This window comes from Neltuma alba, unplaced genomic scaffold (assembly GCF_004799145.2).
Source record: "Neltuma alba isolate B1F8T4 unplaced genomic scaffold, ASM479914v2 tig00011847_pilon, whole genome shotgun sequence".
Lineage (NCBI taxonomy): Eukaryota > Viridiplantae > Streptophyta > Magnoliopsida > Fabales > Fabaceae > Neltuma > Neltuma alba.
Window position 1 is genome coordinate 70,004 of NW_021636452.1, and position 22,771 is coordinate 92,774.

The 22,771-nt window shown below is 36.4% G+C and overlaps 1 protein-coding gene across 1 annotated transcript in view; it reads left to right on the forward strand.

The window, feature by feature from the left end:
* The first annotated feature begins 7,229 nt into the window (after positions 1-7,229).
* LOC114718401 (uncharacterized) overlaps positions 7,230-22,771 on the forward strand; it is a 34,465-nt gene continuing 18,923 nt past the window's right edge. The window contains 4 exon segments of the mRNA XM_028903694.1: positions 7,230-7,263; positions 8,139-8,257; positions 9,428-9,508; positions 11,623-12,198. Coding sequence (XP_028759527.1) covers positions 7,230-7,263; positions 8,139-8,257; positions 9,428-9,508; positions 11,623-12,198 — 810 coding nt within the window.

Consider the following 22,771-nt stretch of genomic DNA (forward strand, 5'->3'; position numbering starts at 1 on the left):
AGCAAGAGGCAATTTACAACTACTTACTAACCTTGAATCTTAGCTTGGTAGATCAAAGTAGCTTGTTTTTCCCTTCAAGAATCCAAGTTGCAAGAGGTCCCCTTCTTTGGCTGAAAAGAGTGGTCTTGAAATGGGAGGGAAGTGTTCTATTTAATGCAAAATATCCCAACCACTAATATTAATGATATGTTAGGTGTCATTGCCCTAAACCACCTTGTAACCTCTCTCTTAATTAAGTAAATTCCAAATGAAATTAATTTCAAAAGTCAAGATCCTCTCCATTTGAGGCTTGACACTTGAAAACTTTAAATCCTCTTCTTTGGCGGCTTGACAAGTGGCAACTTGTGGGCCATTTAAAGTGCAAGACTCTTTATCAGTGTACTTTCGCTCTGGGTTTAATTCTTCTTCTATAATTACAGTACTTTGGCCTTTGTAATTATTTTCTGTCAGATCCATAATCGATTTTTCTTATTTTTTTCTCTTCCCAAAATGCCCTCCATTGCTAAAATCCCAATTTCCTACTAATTATAAAAATAAAAACCATTTTCTTTTCATAAGGGTTTTTCTACTCGTCATAAGAATTAGGGAATATCTTGGATTTTATATCACTCTTTTTAATCCAATAATCTCTTATAATTCCTTGAGACATCATATAAATTTTTTTAGAATTTTATTTTCTTTCCAAATATTTATTTACAATTTTCCCAAATAAAATGCAATATTGGCCTAATTCCCTTTTAAATTCCTTTGTAATTTTTTTAGGGATGATTTGGGTATAAAACCACTTATACCTTATCATATAATTCTCAAGGCATATTATCCTTATTTTTTCTTAATTTTCTGAGACTTTGAAGTATTTTGTTTCATAATTATTTTTGACCAATTTTCCTAATTAGTTAATATTTAATAATTACTGAAAATTCAATAATTATTGCTTTCCATCATAATTTCAACTTATTGAGCCTAGAATACTATCCAGGGACCCTTTCTCTATTTTTCATAATTATTTGCTAATTTTTACGAATTTCCAACATATTTTTCCCTAAATTTTCATATTTCTTCCACTATTCTAGCCCTTAATTGTCCAGGGATTTCCTTAGTCTTAATTATGAAATTTCTAGATGTGACATTTCTCCCTCCTAAATAATTTTCATTCTCAAAATTTAAAGCGTACCTTATGGAAAAAGTTCAGGGTACTTTTCCTTTATTTCAGTTTCCATCTCCCAAGTAGCTTCTTCTAATGAAAAACCTTTCCAAACGAATTGGACCAGCAGGATCTACTTGCTCCTTAGCTATTTGATCTTTTGATCAATGATCCGCTCTAGTCCGACCTCAAAAGGTAGGTTGTCTCTGAGCACAATGTCATCATACTTTATGACATGCATTGGGTCCGGGTGGTACTTCTTCAACTAGGAGACATAGAAAACATCATGAATTTGGCTCAAATTTGGGGAAAGGGCTAACTTGTAAGCTATTGTTCCAACTTTGGAAAGAATTTAGAACAATCCAACATACTTCAAGCTTAACTTCTTGGTCTTTAAGGATTGACTGACTACCGTCGTTGGTGACACCTTGAGGAATACTTGATCCCCAACTTCAAACTCTAATGGTCTCTTTCTAGTGTCCATGTAGCTCTTTTGTCTACTTTGTGCCGTTAGGAGTCTTTACTGAATCCCCTTGATTTGCTGGGAGGTCTGATCCACTAAATCGGGACCATATATACTTCTTTCACTGAGCTCTGTCCAGCATAAGGGAGATCTTTACTTCCTCCCGTAAAGTGCTTCACATGACGCCATTAATACTTGAATGGAAACTGTTGTTGTAGGCGAATTCAGCTAACGATAAGTACGTATACCAATTACCACCAAAATCAAGCACACATATGCCCATGGCATATCTTCTAATGTCTAAATTGTTCTTTCTGTTTGTCCATCTGTCTACAGATGGTAGGTTGTATTCAACTTGAGAGTAGTGTTCATTTTTTTTGTAAGGACCTCCAAAACTTAGAAGTAAACCTTAGGTCTCAGTCCGAAATAATACTACTCAAGACACCATGCAGCCTAGCTATCTCCTTAATGCAAAGCCTTACTAGCTTTTCAAGAGGGCCTTTAACATTCATCACTAGAAAATGTGTTGAGTTGGTCAAACGGTCCATTATCAGTAACCCCACTATAAAATCCATTGATATACTCTCCCACTTCCATTTAGGGGTATCTAGGGGTTGCAACTCTCCTACAGGTTTCTAATGTTTCGTCTTCACTTTCTGGCAAGTGAGACACTTTGCCACATAATTCGTGACATCTTTCTTCATTCCAGGCCACCAGAAGAGTTCTCTAACATCATGGTACATCTTGGTCATTCTTGGATAAAGAGTATATTGACATTTATGGGCCTCTACTAGTATCCTTTCCCTAAGATCGGCTACTTGAGGAACGTAAGTTCTCCTTCTAAACTTCAATAGTCTCTCCTTAGAAATTTCAAAGTTTCAGGTCTCACCCTTTAACAACTTCTGCTTGAAAATTTCTGCTAATCGATCCTTCAACTATGCTTCCCTGATCTAATCCTCAAGCAGAGCTATAAACTATGTTCTACCTCCTTTCTCTTCTACTGACTGCATCTGATATAGAGGACCCCAATCTCTGAAATCCTCTACTAGCTTTTTGCTCCTTGATCATTAGTGATACTACCAGCACTGCCTTCCTCCACAAGGCATCTGCAACCATATTCACTTTGCCCATGAAACATCCTTCCTTTAACCCCTTAGAGTATACATTCAAAAGCATTATGGTCAATTGATTTACAAAACAAGCCCGTAGATTGAAAATTTACAATTGGTTCCCGGGTTACTGCTCATTGGTTAAATTTTAGATTTTTGGTCTAACTTTGAAAAATCATAACTAATTGTAGAAAAATTGCACTGAGGTGGTTTAAAATTCTATTTAAAGATATTTCAATTCTCCACAAGGAACAAATATAAAACTATACTTAACCCTTGTCGATTTGTATAGTTTATTCATTGAAGCTTACTGTTTATTTGGTCAAAACTGTATGTTTTAATTTCTCTGTCCTAACTTCGATCAAGTATAACTCTTAGCACACACATCATGATAGGTGATCTACCACTGTTTTGAAGCTCATGATACATACTTTAACGATACCAAATTTCATGGGCAGCATCAATCATTTGCTTTACTTTCACTTTGTCTCAATTTTGTTGCTCAATTAGGGATAGTTATTTCTCTTAACTTGTATTAACAATTCATGATTAATTCTTTCCTTGCATAATACCATTCCATCAATCCATAAACTATTCCCATATTATAGTCAATTATCCATGCCATCATCATTATTTGTCATCACATAACATTAATGGCATGTTCATATCATACATTAACATATAAATTATACAATATAATCCAATAAATTTTCTCAATTCTTTTCCTCTTTCCTTGCTTCCACCTCACACATCCTTTGCTTGATCATTATCATCTATTATGGTCAGTTAAGGGAGAGTGAGATTTGGGAGAATCTTAGTAGCAAATATTACCATTTATGCATGCAAGATGGATGCAAGTGTTTGACATGCTTATTTATAACATTTTCTCATGCTCAATATTTCACATAAACATGCATGGCCATGGAAAAGATCAACGAAATAGAGCATCATAATTGCATTTACATCATATATCATCATCAAATCACATAATGCACATCAACAAACAAGCATACACATCAAGCACACAAGAAAGGTGAGTTCACTACCTTGTATCCTTAAGCTTTCTTCTTGCTCCCTTTTTCTTTTAACCATTAACGTTGCTTCCTCAACCTTTACCATTCCTTTTCCTTGATGTCTCATGGCCCTAAATACACCAACACATCAGTTTTATTCATTCATTGGAGCCATGGTAATCAACAACATCAACACTTTGTTTTCTTTAAGCTATATTAACTTCTAACTTTTGAGCTTGATTTTCAACTTTTCTAAAATTAATTTCACATGCTATTCTCACACAATTTTGCATTTAGAATCCATTTACAACATCAAAATAATCATAATCAAGGTCCTTCCCCATGAACTAGCCTTAGTCGAATAGTATGCACTTTAGGGTCTAAAAATTTCATTTTTAATTCCAATGATTCTAAACTTGTTTTCTCACCTTTTCCCCACATAATTTTTCATTTTAAACACATTGGAAGCATCAAAATCCAATCCTACCCTCAAGAACCAATTCTGGCTGAAATATTACTTAAATTACACAATCATGAAATTCAACCAATTTCAACATAAAATCACTTGATTCTTGTTCCTTTCAAGCCTTTAAACATTATTCTAACATCAATTTCATCTTCCCCTACACTTAACCATTTTGTGTAGCATGTCCTCTTAGGGTTTCAAGCTCCCAAAAACCATTAAAATCCATGACCAAGCTCAACAACGATAAGGGTAGCGAAAACTACATCAAAAACCATAAACATACATTGTTTTAGAATTTAATCTTGCATGGTATCATTTGGCCTTTCTCTCCCCTTCTTCTTTCTCTCTCTAGAATCCATTTTGCAAGAGTTTTCCTAAGGTTTCAAGAGCCTTGGACGAAATGAGGGAAGGGTTTAAGAACAAATCCTAGCAATTGATCTTGAAATTACAAGATTAAATCTTAGCCATTGATTTTTGCCTCTTTGTCTTGTGGTGACAAGTGTCCTTATGATATCATGCTCACCTCATCATGCTTACATCATCAAGCCACATGCCTTTAATCCAACCGTACATGTGTCTTGCATCCAACCGTACATTTGTCTTTTATCTAATTATACACTTGTCTCTTCTATGTCCCTTCATCATTTTGGCATTAAAATAGGAAGGACATTAATATAAAATTTGTTCAAAATACTGTACTTAGGCATTCTTCTACCTATTTTGCCATTCTGCACTGCTCCAAGTACTTTTTCAAGTCTTAACTTACCCGGGACCACTAGGACATGTTTTGGCACCATTTTCTCACCTCAAATAAATCCACATGGCACATTATATAATATGCCTAAAGAGAAAGTGATGCTCTTCCCTTGTTCTTCCATTAAAACAATTAACAATATTTTTTTCCTTTTCGGAGTGAACTTGACTGAATTCTTTCTATCAGTCTATGACTCCGAGAATATGTCTTTAGTTACCAATATTATTATTCATTACAGGGAATTTTTCTAATTTTTCTTAAGTCAAAAGTCAATCTCTAGATATTTAACTTTGACTTTTCCCAGATAGTATATAAATGAGCTTTAAATTTGTTAAAGCCAACCTCTTTGCTTTCTGGGGACAGAATTACTTTTAAAACCTGTGATAATTCCTCAAGTGTTTTTTCCCCATTTTTGTCTAATTTTCTGAGGCCTCCCTATACTTTAAATAATTCAATTTCTGCTAATATTCAAAATTAGCCGAAACCCTGAGAATTCCACAATTCCTTCTAGGGGCATTTTTGTCATTTTTACCCTCATACGAGCCTCTACGCCTCATCCCTATTTTTCTAAAATTTTTCTAGAGTATTCAGGCTAACTTTCCATCACTGCCCTTTTTCGGCTTGAAACTTTTCAAATTTGCGTTTTCAGTCCCTACTCGGGTTTAGCCTCAAGAATCCTCTTACTAAGGTTTCTAGCACAACCTTTAGCTCTCAATTATCTCAAATCCTTATGCGGGATCCCAGAACTTCCTAGACAGGCCTTAACATGCCATTTTCCTTTTTCTAGGATTTTTAGGCACGATTTTCATTTTTGCCTTTACTAGCCCGAAACTTTATAAAATTACAATTTTGCCCCTAGTTTGGCTTAACCAATAATTCACCTCCTTGAGGCCGCTAACATAACCTTTGGCCTACATTTACCTCTATTTCTCATTCTTAGGCCTCAAGACTTCACTAGAGTCTCTAACTTTCTCTTTTCTCAGTCCCAGCAAACTTTCCATTGACGATTTAGTCCTTAGGAATCCCTCTGTCCATTCAGGGAACCTCTGGGACCTCTTCTAAAAAGGGTCTAGTAGTCTACCCATTTTAGGCTAATTCTAGTACTTCCAAGCCTAAAATTCAGGTTGCGACAGCCCGGATGGTATTTAATCTGGAAATCATAATCCTGAAGCAAATCCATCTATCTACGTTGCCTCATGTTCAACTCTTTCTAATCTTAGAGGTATTTGAGGCTTTTGTGGTTGTAAAACCACTCTATCATTGCTCCGTACAGGTGATGTCTCTATATCTTTAATACATAAACTATTGTTGCCAATTCCAAGTCATGGATCGGATAATTCTCCTCATGAGATTTCAATTGGCGTGAGACATAGGCTACTACCCGCCTTTACTGCATAAGCACATATCCCAGTCAACATTTGAGCTTTCTCTTTAGCTCCTAAAAACTAGCCGCATTCTTCTCGTCCCGTAAGAACAGCTGGTTCTTCCTAATCAACTTAGTCAGTGGAAGAGCAATCCGAGAGAAGTCCTTAATGAATTTATGTAATACCTTGCTAGTCTGAGAAAACTTCTGATCTTGCTCACTATCTTGGGTCTCTCCGAGTTGAGTATTGCCTCAATCTTGCTGGGGTCAACAACCACTCACTCTCGAGAAATCACATGGCCGAGAAAATAGACTTCCTATAGTCAAAACTCACACTTACTAAGTTTGGCAACAAGCTGTATCTCTTTCAGGGTATTTAGAACAATTCTCAAGTGCATCTCATGCTCTTTAAGAGACTTGGAGTACACCAAGATATCATCAATGAACACTACCATGAACTGGTCTAAGTAAGGCTGAAAGATCTGGTTCATGTAATCCATGAATATCGTAGGCATATTCATCAATCCAAATGGCATCACTAAGAACTCATAGTGCCCATAACAAATTCTAAACATAGTCTTAGGGACATCATCAGGCTTAATCCTGTGTTAGTGGTAGCCAGATCTCAAATCAATCTTAGAAAATACATTGGCACCTGCTAACTGATCCAACAAATCATCTATCCTAGGGAGCGGATACTTGTTCTTAACTACGACCTTATTGAACTCCCTGTAGTCTATGCACAATCTTAGACTACCGTCCTTCTTCTTGACGAACAACACTAGAGCACCCCATGTCAAAATGCTCAGTCTAATGAAACCCTTCTCCATTAACTCCTCTATCTGCTTCTTTAATTTCACCATTTTATTAGGAGCCATTCTATAGGAGCTTTGGAAATCGGTCCTACTCCAGGTATAATGTCAATCGCGAATTCTATTTCTCTGTCTGGAGGTAGTCCTATGATCTCTGTCAGGAATACTTCCAAAAATTCATTAACAACTGGGATTTCTTCTATCCCTTCCTCAACTTCCACTTTCATCGAGATGAAAACAAGGAATCCTTGACAACCTTTTTGTGAGCATTTGCCCGCTTGGGCCTCTGTTACGAAGTTCAACCTAACTTTCAAGCTCAGCTTTACTTCTCGTGGGGGTAAGATTAAGGTTTTGTTCTTACAATCCAGTAGGATGTTATGGGACGACAACCAATTTAACCCAATTATCACATCAAGTTCATGAAAGGGCATACATATTAAATCTAAGGTAGTGCAACAATATTCATATCCAATTATGTAGTTTAAGCCTAGTCTGATATGAGTACCCTAGGGTGCGTTGGTGTGGCCACATGTATATCATAAGGTCGCATGCTGATTAACTAAGCTAAGTCTTTTAACACAAGCATATAAGATGAAAGAATGACTAGTACCCAAGTCAAACATGGCAATCATTAGGGAATTATTAATAATGATTATATCTTGGTTTTGGTGACTTCTGGGCTTCTTCCTCTATGAGAGCAAAGACTCACCCTTGCATTCGTGACCTTGACTTCTTCGCATTCTGCGAGCATTCTCTTGAAAAGTGTCTGGGTTTGCCACAAGTGTAGGAAACATTTTATCTAGTCATACACGGTCAGTCATCGTGATTCTTGCCACAGGTTGCATACTCTTTGCCCTTCTGAGGTTTGCCTCCTCTCTTGCTCTTTCAATTGTCCTATGGCCTTTTCCTCTTCTTATTGGCATTAGAAGAGGTGCCTCCTTAATCTCCTTTCTTTAGCTTGGGGGCAGGCTTGACATCAGATGATAGTTTAGGCTGTTCTCTGTGATTCGACAGGCTTCAACTGCCCTGTTAAAGTTCTCAAACTGCCTAGGGCCAATCATCTCCCTCGAGGACTGCTTCAGTCCTCCAACCATCTTCTCCATCGTCCACCTTTCATCTTCTCAGTAACAGAGGTAACTGGAGTAGTGAGAGAGGCGAATGAATTTGGATAAGTATTCATCAAAAGGTACATTATCTTTCTGCCTCAAGGTTAGGAATTCTGCTTCTCGTTCATCTCTAACTAACCTTGGGAAGTACTTCTCATAAAATTACTCTAGGAATACTTCCCAAGGCACCCTCATGTTACAAGCATCAAGAATTAGCTCGGTGTTCTTCTACCAGCGGTCAGCGTCTTTCTCGAGCTTATGGATTGCCATCTAGGCTTTTCACTTGTCAAACAGTCCAATACTTTAAAAATCTTTTCTAGGCAGTTGATCCAATCTTCTGCCCCTTGAACATTAAACACCGGGTTAAAGGATGTCAGGTTGTGCTTACAGAATCGGGTCATTCATTGTTGGATGCTATCCTGGTTGACGGCTGGTACTGCCAGTCTAGGCAGTTGTTCTGATTCTCAAATTGCAGCTACTTCTTCTTCTCGCTGCCTCTAGTTAAAGTTCACCATTGTCACTACTACCGTTGCAGCAATTACGACATTCCTTTTTTGCTCTTGACGAGCTTGTGCCGCCCTCATATCCTCAATAGTTTTTTGTTGCTGCTCTAAATGATCTAGAATCAATTGTAACGAATCTAGAGGGTCCCTTGCGTCATGTCCTGAGGGTCTCTCTGGAGAAGAATTTCTTTTAGTTCTAACGATCATGATATCTAATCTGAATACGTAATAACAGAACAAGAAGTACATAACATGCTTGAATTCCATTCAACAAAAGGGCATACAACAGTTATTGTTCATCACCCCAAAACAACAAAGTTCAAGGCATACATACTAGCCAAAACAAACATAGCATCCAAGTGCATTAGTCTAACCTACTACGGTTAGCTATGCCAAAATAAATCCTACGTTAGTGCTGTGAGGATCCTAGCTATCTAAAGAAAGTGAATGATAACGAAGTCCTCGAGGCTTCAAATCCAATCCTCCACATCATCTCTGAGTATCTAATCCAATCAGCATATCTCATTCACCCAGAGGGGGGTGATAGGTAATACATGTACCACCTGCTATAGCCGTTAAAAGGCTCCAGATAAGGGTTGCTTGGTCCATAGTCCTGATACAGTGCCCTCACAGTCTGGAAGTAATCTAAGTGCACTGTCAGGTCTATGTCCACATTCCTGATTTGATGCCCTAGAAACCTCAGTCTCTCTCTGCTAATCCACACTACGGATCTCTGGCTCAGGTGGAACTGGGACAGGTGCTACAGGCATTGCAGGTACTAGGGTTACTACCAGTCTGGTATTAGGTCTGGTAATGTCCATCGGTGTATGCCTATATATGAGGGGGTAGACTTCTTATGCTCAGGGAACCTGATAGAGGAGCATGGCATGATCAAGCATCAAAGGAAGACCAAAACACGGAGCGTGGAGCCCAAGCTAAAAGATGGAAGTCCAATATTCTAAAAGACCCATTACAAGGCATTGTAGGCCCAATGATAAGAGCAAGGACCAAATCTATGAAAGAGGCGCTGAATTGTTTGATAAAAGATCTTAGAGAGTTAGAGCCCATTTATTTGGAAGAAGCATCCCTCAATCAGCCCATCAAGGGTCCAAACATGGTGATTACATTGCTAAAAGCCAAACAAGATGATGTACAAGGCCCATGTGTAGTCCAGATTGAAGAATTCACTCAAAATACCATGTGACAAGCATGTGCCTTGGAGAAGGAGCATAAGTGACGTCCAAGAATATTCAAGAAGCATCAAGAAGGCGTCTTTATGTATTAGTTATGGTTTAATTTCGTTTTTTTAAGTTTCCATTTTTATTTGCATTAAATAAGGCCTTTTGGTCAAAGATTGCATAAGAATATTTTAGGTTAGTTTCCTATTTTTAGGTAGCAGCCTTTTTCTTCAAGAAAAGGTAATTTCCTATTTCCTTTAGCCTTAATTGGTGCCAACCAAGATAGTCAATCATCATTAAGGCACATTTATGGCATTTATGACCTAGGGTTTTTTGATTCTAGATTGTTCTTTTACTGCCTATATAAGGCTACGTTTTTTGTAATTGGGGATCAGATTTGAATGAATGAATTTTAGAGAATTTTATTTCTCTTGAGTGAGCTTTGCTTGCCGCCTCGTATTCTCGTGGGAATACTCGACTGTATCAAGGACTGATCATCCTTGTGGTGTCTCCATGGCTAGGGTTGTAAGAGACAGGTTCTCTTAAGGTCCTACCTTCGATCGTTCGTCTAGTTTCCTAACTTGTTTCTAGCCGATCCGTATCCGTACATTATATCATTTGGTATCAGAGCTAAGGTTTGCTAGAATTTAAGTTCTATCCTTTTATCTATTATTTCTGTTTTCTTGTTTCATCTTCTTAATTCTATCATTCGTTCTTCGTCCCTTGCTTTCATCAATTTGTTTCTTCACTTTTCCACCTCCTATTTGTGTTTTTTTTTGTGACTTTCTGTGTTCCTTTGAGCAGCAAAAAAAAAAAAAAAAAGAGAAAAATTCGTGCACCAAAAAAAAGCAAAAAAAAAAGTGTTGTGTTGTGAAAAAAAAAAGGAGTGCTAGAAAAAAAAAGGAAAAAAAATCCGAAAATTCAAAAAAAAAAAAAAAAAAGAGGAGAAGCTGCAGATTTGAGAATTGCAATGTTAAAGATGAGTTTCCTAAAATTGAGAAGAGCTTCCATTACAAGTCACAACTAGTTTCCTAAATCGTTAAACTTGGGTGGTAAGAGTTCTTATTTCCTCTCTTTGCATGTTTCCTAATTTCTTCTTGTTTCCTATTTTTTTTGTTTTCCTTTCCTTTTTTTTTTCCGTATTGCTTAATTTGAGTTTCTTTCCTTTTCCTTCAAGTTTCTATTTGCTTCCTTCCTTCCATATCTCACCTTCCTAACTTGATTTGCTTTTCTTGCAAGGTGCCCAATTTCCTAAATTATTTTCAAGGTAGCACCTTTCCTAAATATTTTTTCCTTTTTTTTCCTTTCTTTTCTAATTCATAGCTTTCCATATTCTCCTTTCTTTTTTTTTTCCTTTTTATGTTTTTTCCCCCTCCTCTTTTCCTTCCTTTTACGTTTTTGGTACCTATCCTTTTCTTTTATCACATATTCCTTTCTTATCTCTTATATTTTCTGGTTCTTGCAATTCTGGTTGTGGAGATTACCATTTACTAACATTGTCTCTTGATTTTGTTGAGTTTCAATCAAGAATACTATAGGAGGCAAGTTTGAGTGGTAAAAGGCGAGAGCGTTATTACATCAATTTAAAAGCCAGATTTGAGTTAAGCACGAGTGACACTACAATTTCTTGAGTGAAACACGCGAGTAGAGTGGTAAGGTCCCTTTTTACTATTTCATTTCTCTTTGATCGCACTAACGTTTCAATTTCAAGATGAGTGACAAAGAAGCCAATATGGAAGAATTCAACACAGATCCTAAGCTATTTATGAGAGCCATGAGAGATGAATTTCTCAAACTCAAGTTGGAGCTAGCAGAGCTAAAAGCATCCAAAGCAAGTAGTGGTGACGAGGAGGTGATTAGATCTGGTTCTTCATCCTCAAAGAATAGGAGCGGACCTGAAAAACGTGATTTGGACACCTATGACCCAAAGATCAAGTACCCTGCCTTCAAGGGTAATATAAATCCAGATGCATACCTTGATTGGGAGATGAAGTTTGAGCAAATCTTCAGAATGAATGACTGGCCAGAAGAAAAGAAGGTAAAAATTGCTTCATATCAATTTTCTGACTATGCTATTGTTTGGTGGGAAGATTTACAGCTTAAAAGGCGCCTTAAGGGCAAAGGACCACCTCATACATGGTCAAAGCTAAAGAAACTCATGCGCAACAAGTATGTCCCTAGTTACTACTACCGAGAGCTAAATAGAAAGTTACGACTGTTTGGCCAAGGCTCTATGACTGTAGATGAATATGTGCATGAACTTGACCTTCTTAAAATGCGAGCTGGAGTACAAGAAGGAGAAGAAGCAAGCATGACCAGAATCATTGATGGGTTAAGGCCTGAAATTAGAGACAAAGTTGAGATGTACACTTTTGTTGATAAAGAAGAGCTAGTGCATAAAGCCATCAAAGTTGAGAAGCGGTATAAAGAAAAACACTCCAAATCCTCATCTCATGGTTGGAGGGACTCTAGATCAGCATCCAAGTGGAAGGATTCTAAGGCTAAAGATGTTGCAAAATTCACACCAAAAGCCAAGGAGGAATCCAAGCCCAAGATTGATGGCGGTAAGAAACTTGACTCTAAAACTTCTTCTACTGATAGAACCTCTTCTCTTCAATGTTTTAGATGTCATGGAAAAGGGCATATTGCTTCCCAATGTCCCAATAAGAGGGCCATGATTCTCAAAGATAATGGCGAGTATGACAGTGTGCATTCTAGCGATGAAAGTGATGATGACATGCCTTCTTTGGTGACTGATTCTGAATTGGAGATTGATGAAGCTGAACCTGTTAAGGGAGAAGCATTAGTGGCTAGAAGAGCCCTAAACATGCAACCAAAGGAAGATAAAGAGCAAGAGCAGCGAGAGCTCATCTTCCACACTAGGTGCTTCATAAAGAATAAGGTATGTAGCATGGTTATTGATAGTGGTAGTGTTACCAATGTTGCTAGTACCTTACTTGTTGAAAAGTTGGATTTACCTACTATGAAGCATCCTAAGCCTTATAAATTGCAATGGTTGAATGATAGTGCTGAAGCTAAGGTCACTAAGCAAGTTTTGGTTTCTTTTTCTGTTGGCAACTACCATGCTGAAGTTTTATGTGATGTAGTCCCAATGCTTGCTGGACATCTTTTGCTTGGAAGACCATGGCAGTTTGATAGTAGAGCTCACCATGATGGTTACAAAAATTGTTATTCTGTACCTTTCAATGGGAAAATCATTGTATTGAAGCCTCTTAGGCCTAAAGAAGCTTATGATGACCAAGTGAGGATTGAGAAAGAATGCAAAAAAAAAAGTGAGTGGAGTGAAAAAGAGAGAGTACAGAAAAAAGAAAAGAAAAGGAATGAATATGAGAAAAATGAACAAAAGAAAGAGAATCTATTTGCTGGAAAAAGGAGGTTAAGAGAGCGAGTGAGCGAGTCTTAGTGCTTGTGTGCAAGGATGCTTATTTTTCTACTAACCAACTTAACCCCTCTTTGCCTTCTAGTGTTGTGGCTTTGTTGCAGGAATTTGGTGACCTATTCCTTGATGAAGTTCCCGATGGGCTTCCTCCCTTAAGAGGAATTGAGCATAGGATTGATTTCATCCCTAGAGCTTCTATACCTAATAGACCAGCTTATAGAGCCAATCCCGAAGAAACTAAAGAGATTCAACGCCAAGTTGATGAACTCATGAGGAAAGGCTTTGTAAGGGAAAGTTTGAGCCCATGTGCTGTTCCAGTACTTCTAGTGCCCAAGAAAGATGGTTCATGGCAAATGTGCATTGATTGTAGAGCCATCAACAAAATAACAATTAAGTATCGCTACCCCATTCCTAGATTAGATGACATGTTGGATGAGTTGCATGGTGCTACTTTATTCTCTAAAATTGACCTAAGGAGTGGTTATCATCAAATTCGCATGAAAGAGGGAGATGAATGGAAAACAGCATTTAAAACTAAATTTGGATTTATGAGTGGTTAGTTATGCCTTTTGGGTTAACTAATGCACCTAGCACTTTCATGAGCTTGATGAATCATGTTTTTCGTTCATTTATTGGGAAGTTTGTGGTTGTCTACTTTGATGATATTCTTGTCTATAGTAGAACAATAGATGACCATGTTATTCACTTGCATGAGGTGTTTCGAACTCTTAGGGAGAATAACTTATATGCTAATTTTCAGAAATGCTCCTTTTGCATGGATTCTGTTGTGTTTCTTGGTTTTGTTGCAGGTGCTCAAGGGATCCATGTGGATGAGGAAAAGGTGAAAGCTATAAGAGATTGGCCAACCCCAAAGAATGCCAATGAAGTCAGGAGTTTTCATGGACTAGCAAGTTTCTATAGGAGGTTTGTCAAAGATTTTTCAACTATTGCTGCACCTCTAAATGAGCTTGTTAAGAAGCATGTGACATTTAAATGGGGTGAAACACAAGAAACAGCTTTTAATACCTTGAAAGAGAAATTAACCAATGCACCACTTTTGTGTTTACCTGATTTTAATAAAGTTTTTGAAGTTGAATGTGATGCTTCTAGGATTGGTATTGGTGCTGTTCTAATGCAAGAGTCTGGGCCTATTGCCTACTTCAGTAAGAAATTAAGTGGAGCTTCTTTGAATTACTCTACTTATGACAAGGAACTCTATGCTTTAAAACGAACTTTAGAAACATGGCAGCATTATTTATGGCCCAAGGAGTTCATTATTCACTTTGATCATGAAAGTTTGAAGTTTCTAAAGTCTCAAGGTAAGCTTAACAAGAGGCATGCTCGCTGGTTGGAATTCATAGAGACGTTTCCTTATGTGATCAAGCATAAGCAAGGTAAAGAGAATGTTGTTGCTGATGCTCTTTCTAGGAGGTATTCTCTTATCACTTCTCTTCATGCTAGATTACTTGGATTTGAATTATTGAAAGGGTTGTATGACTCTGATTGTGATTTTTCCAAAATTTGGCTTTCTTGTGAAAAGCATGGGGTGAATGACTTTTATAGATCTGATGGGTTTCTTTTTAAGAAAGATAAATTGTGCATTCCCAATTGCTCTATGCGTGAGCTGCTTTAAAAGAAACTCATGGTGGTGGTTTGATGGGTCACTTTGGTGTTGACAAAACATTAGCTCTTTTGCATGAACACTTTTATTGGCCTGGTATGCGCAAAGATGTTGTGTCTGTTTGTGCTAAATGTGTGACATGTAGGCATGCAAAGTCTAAGGTTCAACCTCATGGTTTATATTCCCCTCTACCTGTGCCTTCCTAACCTTGGGTAGATATTTCTATAGATTTTGTGTTGGCTTGCCTAGGTCTCAATCTGGGAAAGATAGTATCTTTGTTGTAGTGGATAGATTTAGTAAAATGGCTCATTTTATTGCTTGTTCTAAAACAAATGATGCTGTGCATATTGCTGACTTGTTCTTCAAAGAAATTGTTAGATTGCATGGATTGCCTAAAACCATTGTGAGTGATAGGGATGTAAAGTTTCTTAGCCATTTTTGGAGGACCTTGTGGAGTAAGCTTGGAACTAAGTTGCTGTTTTCTACTGTGGCACATTCCCAAACGGATGGGCAAACTGAGGTCGTCAATAGAACACTCACTACCTTGTTACGTGCAATAATTGAAAAGAACTTGAAGAATTGGGTCAACTGCTTGCCTCATATTGAATTTGCATATAACAGGGCTATTCACTCTTCCACTTCTTTCTCTCCATTGGAGATTGTTTATGGCTTTAATCCTCTATCTCCTTTGGATATTCTGCCTTTGCCTTCTAGTGAACGAGCTAACCTTGATGGCAAGAAAAAGGCTGAGTTTGTGCAGGAATTACATGCTAAGGTGAGGGCCAACATCGAGAGAAAGAATGAGCAATATACAAAGCAAGGGATTGATCAACCTTGTGGTATATTCCATTGCTAGAATCAAGTAATGGACGGACGGTTGATCTAGGTAGGACCTTAAGAGAACCTGTCTCCCATGAAGACACCACAAGGTTGATCAATCCCTTGATACTGTCGAGTATTCTCACGAGAATACAAGGATGCAAGCAAAGCTCACATTGAGAGAGATAAACTCAATTCTCATTCATCTAAATCTGAATTCAATTACAAAAAACGTAGCCTATATATAGGCAACAATAGAACACTCTAGAATCAGCATCCTAAGATATAAATGCTAAGGGTGATGCCTCATTAATGATTATTTGACTATAGGAGGCACCATTTATTACATAGAAATAAAAGGAAATAGCTTAAACTTCAAGAACAAGTCTGCTATTTGAAAATAGAAAACTGTAAAATAGGAAACTAATTAAAGCAAACAAAATCCTAATTGATGTCAATAATATCACACTTGATGCTTCTTGAATCTTCTTGGACCTTCCAAATGGATCTTCATAATTACTATTCACGTCCATAAGCATGCATGGGCCTTTTAGGCATTCATTTGGGCTTGAATATAGTTGAATCACGTTCTGAAACTCCCATGGTCCATAACACAATGCATTTGGGCCCCAATTTAAAACATTATAGCTCTAATGGATTCCTCCAGGCACATATAATGGTGTTGGGCCTTTAATAACACAAGAATTGGCTTCAAATGCTCCTTTTGGGCTCTTAGAACATGCTCTTATCTTTCTCAAAGTCCAAATATTCATACTCTGATGACTTATCTACCATGGTGGTTTTTGGGGCGGCCTTCCATATGTCATGTTAAGCTCCATATGTATCCATGTCATCATCCAAGGAATGATCCATGTTCTCCTCCACGTAAGTATTCTTGAGCTATAAATCCCTTGAACACTCTGGAGGGCTTGTTGGGCTTCTAACTGAAGGAGTGCTATTTGGGCTTCATGACCTCCATATTCAATGCCTCCTGGTATGCTATCAAACTTACTGATGAATGGCCTAGGCTAGCATCTCCTATGATCTATTCCACTAGATCCTCCTCCTCAATCACTTCAATCAAGTCAACATCCCCTTGGTTGACTGACCTCTCTAACGTAGCATCCCAATTCATGGTATTTTCGATTTTGAATCCTACAAAAACCCTATTGATATGTCAACTCCTCCTTAATTGACACATCTTCTAATAGGTTGATCTAGTAGAATGTTCTATCTTATGCCAAAACATCTGCTCTGATACCAAAAATATTATACCTTATGTTTAGGATACCTTAAGGTCCAATTAGAATTATCTTTTGTTACACCTTACTTCTAGTATAGTTTAGAATTTATTTTGAGGTATTTTAGACCACATTGGATGGTCTTGGGCTCAAAAATATCTAAACATGCTGATTTTAGATTTTTTACGGCTCATGTGGTAAAAATCCAGTTTTTTAGTCTGACTTCGAAAAATCATAACTTAATCTAGAAAAATCAAAATGGAGTGGTTCAAAATTCTATGAAAATTTATTTGAATTCTATTTCAAGGAAAAATAATCTTAGAAATTAATTCCTTATGAGAAAGTGCTAGATTTTTGTAAAAGTCAACTCTGTCATTTTGGTAAAAACCCTTTTCCAGATTCTAGACCTTAATTTTGAAAAATCACCAAAAATCGTATATTTGTCCATTTTTAACATACTCCCTATTGATCTGAAGCTTATAATGTGAGCTTTAAGCATACCAAATTTCATGAAGAAATTCATTCAAGAACTTAATAAAACGTAGCTCCAAGTTGGTGTCTTGCTTGGGGGCTACAACATCCCATTATCATACATTTACATGACCAAATATAATTGTTTCCTCATGGTTCATCACCATTTTTATCCTTGGATTTGCAGCCTCTCTTTTGATGATTCAGCCCTAGGTTACATATGGGGGATGAGATTTCAATAAAATCCCAGTAGCAAGATCAATCAACCAAAACATCAACATGCATCATTATAAAGCATTTCAACATTAGCTATCATAGGAGAACTAATCTTCTTATAAATAGGCAACCTCAACATGCAAGGCCATGGCAACAAATACAAGGAGCAACCATATCACAATCATCAGAGTTCAACCATACAATAGCAAGTATTCATGCCATAAATAACAATGCAAAGTTAACATTAGTGGCTAATTAGATCCCACTACCTTAATCCAATGCTCTATGATTCTTTGACCTTCTTCCTCTTCTCCATAATTAACAACCCCTAACATGATAAATCACAAAAAGGGAAGCAAGATTACTAATCATTCCACATAAAAATTAACAACATAGCTCAAGTAACTCTTAAACCCCGTAAAGCTTCCGTCTTTGTTCTTAGAATTTTTAGAGTTTGTTCCTTTAACCCTGAAAATTCTTTCTTATTTCCTTCCTACATAATTTTTCATGAAGAATCCAAATATGCTCTTGGATTTAAGAAAATAAAATTCCTTCTTCTAGTTTCAGCTTGGCCAAACCAAAAGGGTTCATTATCCAAAAATTACAACCTTGATTTTAATGCTTCCAACACTTGTTCTTTAAGTTTATTTTAATACTACACTGTTTCTCATTTTGAATATCATGGAAGCATCAAACTTTGAAAATCTCATCCTAGGGTTGAGTTCTTGACTTGGCCAAAACATTCATCTAAAAACCCAACCATAAAATCTTTCAAATACAACACCAAACCACTTGGAATAACCATGATTTAAGGTGTTCTAACTAGGTTAAAAAACAAAACTCCCCTCCCCCCACCATTGTTCAATTTAGCCAGCAACCAAAAGAGGAACAAGAAGAGTTTTCAACCATCAATCTCAAGGAAAACAAGCAAGCTACAACATGGAACCACTTACTGACCTTAGATCTTAACTTGGTGGATCAAAATAGCTTGTCTTTATCTTGATCACTCTTCAAGAACTCCAACTTGCTCTTGTTTTCTTCTTTAAACGAAAGAGGGAGTCTTGAAAGGGGGAGGATGAACTTCATTTAATGCCAACACAAATATCTCAACCACCACCATTTAATGAGATGCGATGTGTCACTTACCTATTCCCTCTTGAAACTTCTCTCTTAATTATTTAATTCCAATTGTAATTAATTTTCAAAAGTCAAACTCTCCTCCACTTGAAGCTTGACACTTGGAAAGTTTTAATTACTTTCTGATAGGGGCTTGACAAGTGGCAACTTGTGAGCCAAGTAAAGTGCAAAACTCTAGTCTTCACTTTATCGGTGTACTTTTACTCCGAGTTTAATTTCTTTTGTATAATTACAGTACTTTGGCCTCTGTAATTATTTTCTGTTAGATCTATAATTTATTCTTCTTATTTTTCTCTTCTCAAAATGCCCTCTTTGGCTCAAACTCAATTTTCCATTAATTAAATAAAAAGGAAAAGTATTTTCCTTCTCATTATTGATTTTTTCACTTGTCCAAATGATTAGGAAAAATCTTGGACATTTGAGGGTCTCTTTTTAATCTCATAATTTCTTATAATTCCTTGGGATATCATAAAATTTTTTTTGAGATTTTATTCTCCTTCCAAATATTTATTTAGAATTTTTCAAATAAAAGACCTTAAACTAGCTTAAATCACCCTTAAATTCCTTTATAACTTTTTCAAGGGTAATTTGGCCACAAAACCAATTATACAACCTCATATAATTCTCAAAGAATATTATCTTTATTTTTTTAAATTTTTTGAGACTTGAAATATTTTTTCATAATTATTTTTGAACAATTTTTCTTAATTTGTCAAACCTTCATAATTGCCTTGGAAAATCATACTAATTATTTTCTACCATAATTCTCCTATTTCTCCTTATCCTTTTTGACCCTTGAATATTTGGGAGTATCCTTATTCCTAATTGTCATATTACTGGATGTGACATCTTTGATCACATTGGATGGCCTTAAACTCAAAAATATTCATTCTAGACGCTGATTTTGGTAAAATTACTGTTCATTTGGTAAAAATCCAGTATTTCTATCCAACTTAAAAAATTCATAACTTATTCTAACAAAATCAAAGTAGAGTGCTTCCAAGTTCTACAGAAAGCTCATTGAATTCTCTTTGAAGAAAATATAATCTTGTGAACCAAAACCTTTTGAATTAGTGCTAGAAATTTTGGAAAGTTACCACTGTTGCTTTGGTAAAAATCCTTTTTCCAGATTTCAATCCTTAATTTTGAAAAATCGTCATAAATTGTACCAATGTCCAATTTTAATGTGCTACCTATTGATTTGAAGCTTAGAAGATAAACTATAAGCATGCCAAATTTTGTGATTAAATTCGTTCGGTAACACAGTCAGAATACAGCTCCAAGTCAACAGTCTACTTAGGGTTAAAACATCTAAACAACCATATTTATATGTAACCAAAAGAGAGTTGTTTCCATGGTTCATCACCCCCATTTACCCTTGAATTCGTAGCTTTCTGTTGGATGACACGGTGCCTAGATGATATAAGGAATGGATATGGATCGGCTAGAAACAAGTTAGGAAACTAGACGAACGATCGAAGGTACGACCTTAAGAGAACCTGTCTCTTACAACCCTAGCCATGGAGACACCACAAGGATGATCAGTCCTTGATACAGTCGAGTATTCTCATGAGAATACGAGGCGGCAAGCAAAGCTCACTCAAGAGAAATAAAATTCTCTAAAATTCATTCATTCAAATCTGATTCAATTACAAAAAACGTAGCCTAGGTCAATTACAAAAAAGTTAGGCAACAATAGAACACTCTAGAATCAAAAAACCCTAGGTCATAAATGCCATAAATGTGCCTTAATGATGATTGACTATCTTGGTTGGCACCAATTAAGGCTAAAGGAAATAGGAAATTACCTTTTCTTGAAGAAAAAGGCTACTACCTAAAAATAGGAAACTAACCTAAAATATTCTTATGCAATCTTTGACCAAAAGGTCTTATTTAATGCAAATAAAAATGGAAACTTAAAAAAAAATGAAATTAAACCATAACTAATACATAAAGACGCCTTCTTGATGCTTCTTGAATATTCTTGGACGTCACTTATGCTCCTCCTCCAAGGCACATGCTTGTCACATGGTATTTTGAGTGAATTCTTCAATCTGGACTACACATGGGCCTTGTACATCATCTTGTTTGGCTTCTAGCAATGTAATCACCATGTTTGGACCCTTGATGGGCTGATTGAGGGATGCTTCTTCCAAATAAATGGGCTCTAACTCTTTAAGATCTTTTATCAAACAATTCAGCGCCTCTTTCATAGATTTGGTCCTTGCTCTTGTCATTAGGCCTACAATGCCTTGTAATGGGTCTTTTAGAATATTGGACTTCCATCTTTTAGCTTGGGCTCCACGCTCCGTGTTTTGGTCTTCCTTTGATGCTTGATCATGCCATGCTCCTCTATCACTAGAAGGTCAGATTACATTTGGAAGGAATGAGATTTCAAAGAAACCCCAATAGCAAGATTAACCAACTATAACATCAAGCATGCATCATCATTATGCATATCAACAGTAGCTACCATAGGAGAACTAATCCTCTTATAATTAGGAAATCTCTAACATGCAAAAGACAAGGAAATAAAATGCAAAGAGTAGCCACATCACAATCATCATAGTTCACCCACATAATAGCAAGCATCCATGCCATAATAAACAATGCAATGTCAACATTAGTAATTAATTAAATCTTACTACCTTACTCTAAAGCTCATTGTTTCTTTGCTCTTCCTCCTTTCCTTCACAAATATCAAACCCTAAACATCACATTGCAGAAAAGGGGTAGCCACATTACAATTCAAACCAACAAGAATCAATGGCAAAAACTCAAGTAACCCCTTAGCCCCTAAATCTTTGAATTTTGAAGCTAAAATTCCTTGTTTCTTTCTTTAACCTAAAAATTCCTTTTTTTAGGTAAATCCTACATAGTTTTTCATGTAGAATCCAAATATGAACTTGGATTCATGAAAAGAAGTGTCTTTCCCTAAGAACTGAAGTTGGCCGAATAGGGGGTCTAAACTTCCAAAAATCACAACTTTAATTCTAATACTTCTAATGCTTATCCTTTAGGTTTACCCTACACCAATTTTTATTTTAAATACAATGGAAGCACAGTACCGCTTCAATTTTACTTGGGTCTACTTGAAACAACCTTCCTAAATAAATCGAAAAACTTAACCTTTTTTTTTATATAGTAACTTTAAGAAATAGCTTTTTATAATGAAACCAGCTAAATACAAACCCAAATTATATCACAGTCATCTACACTAACTAACTATATCATAATGTTATCCGTGATAGAAAAGAGCAGCACCCGATCATACATCCTATCACGGATAAAAGAACTTTTCTTAACTCATTCAAATACAACCTATGTAAGAAATGATCAATCTCATCTAATATGGTTACAAAACAACATATAATATAGCTCATAGATCAAAATATTAAGAATTAAATGAGAAATTCATATTTTATAATAAATTCATAAACAAATCACATGCAATCCTAGGTCTCTGGCCAACTACCAGCACGCATATCACAACAGTACAACTCAAAGGATATAACACATCATAATGCATGAATCAACTAAACACAGTTTATCCTAGGGTTGCAATATATAGGATACAACATAGCTCATAAACCGAGGAGACGCTACCAGTTGCTAATGTAGCTTTACTCCTCCTGAGCCTTCCCTGACATCCCTCCTTTAAAGCTTTCACCTAAAAAATGTTAAACAATAGGGATGAGACAACGTCTCAGTAACTAAATCCTACCTATCACACACACTAGCATGGGCTAACGAGGTTTCAGGTGGGATATACCAAGTCAAAACAATCAATCGACATTAATTAACAGTTAAACTCACAGTAACCATATAAGTCGAATATTTCTGCCACTCTCATACAGCTGATAAATTTCAAAAAGAGATAACATACTTTTCATTTATTCAAAAGATATAAATATCAAATGAAGATATCATGTCATATGAAATCCATGAACCCAAA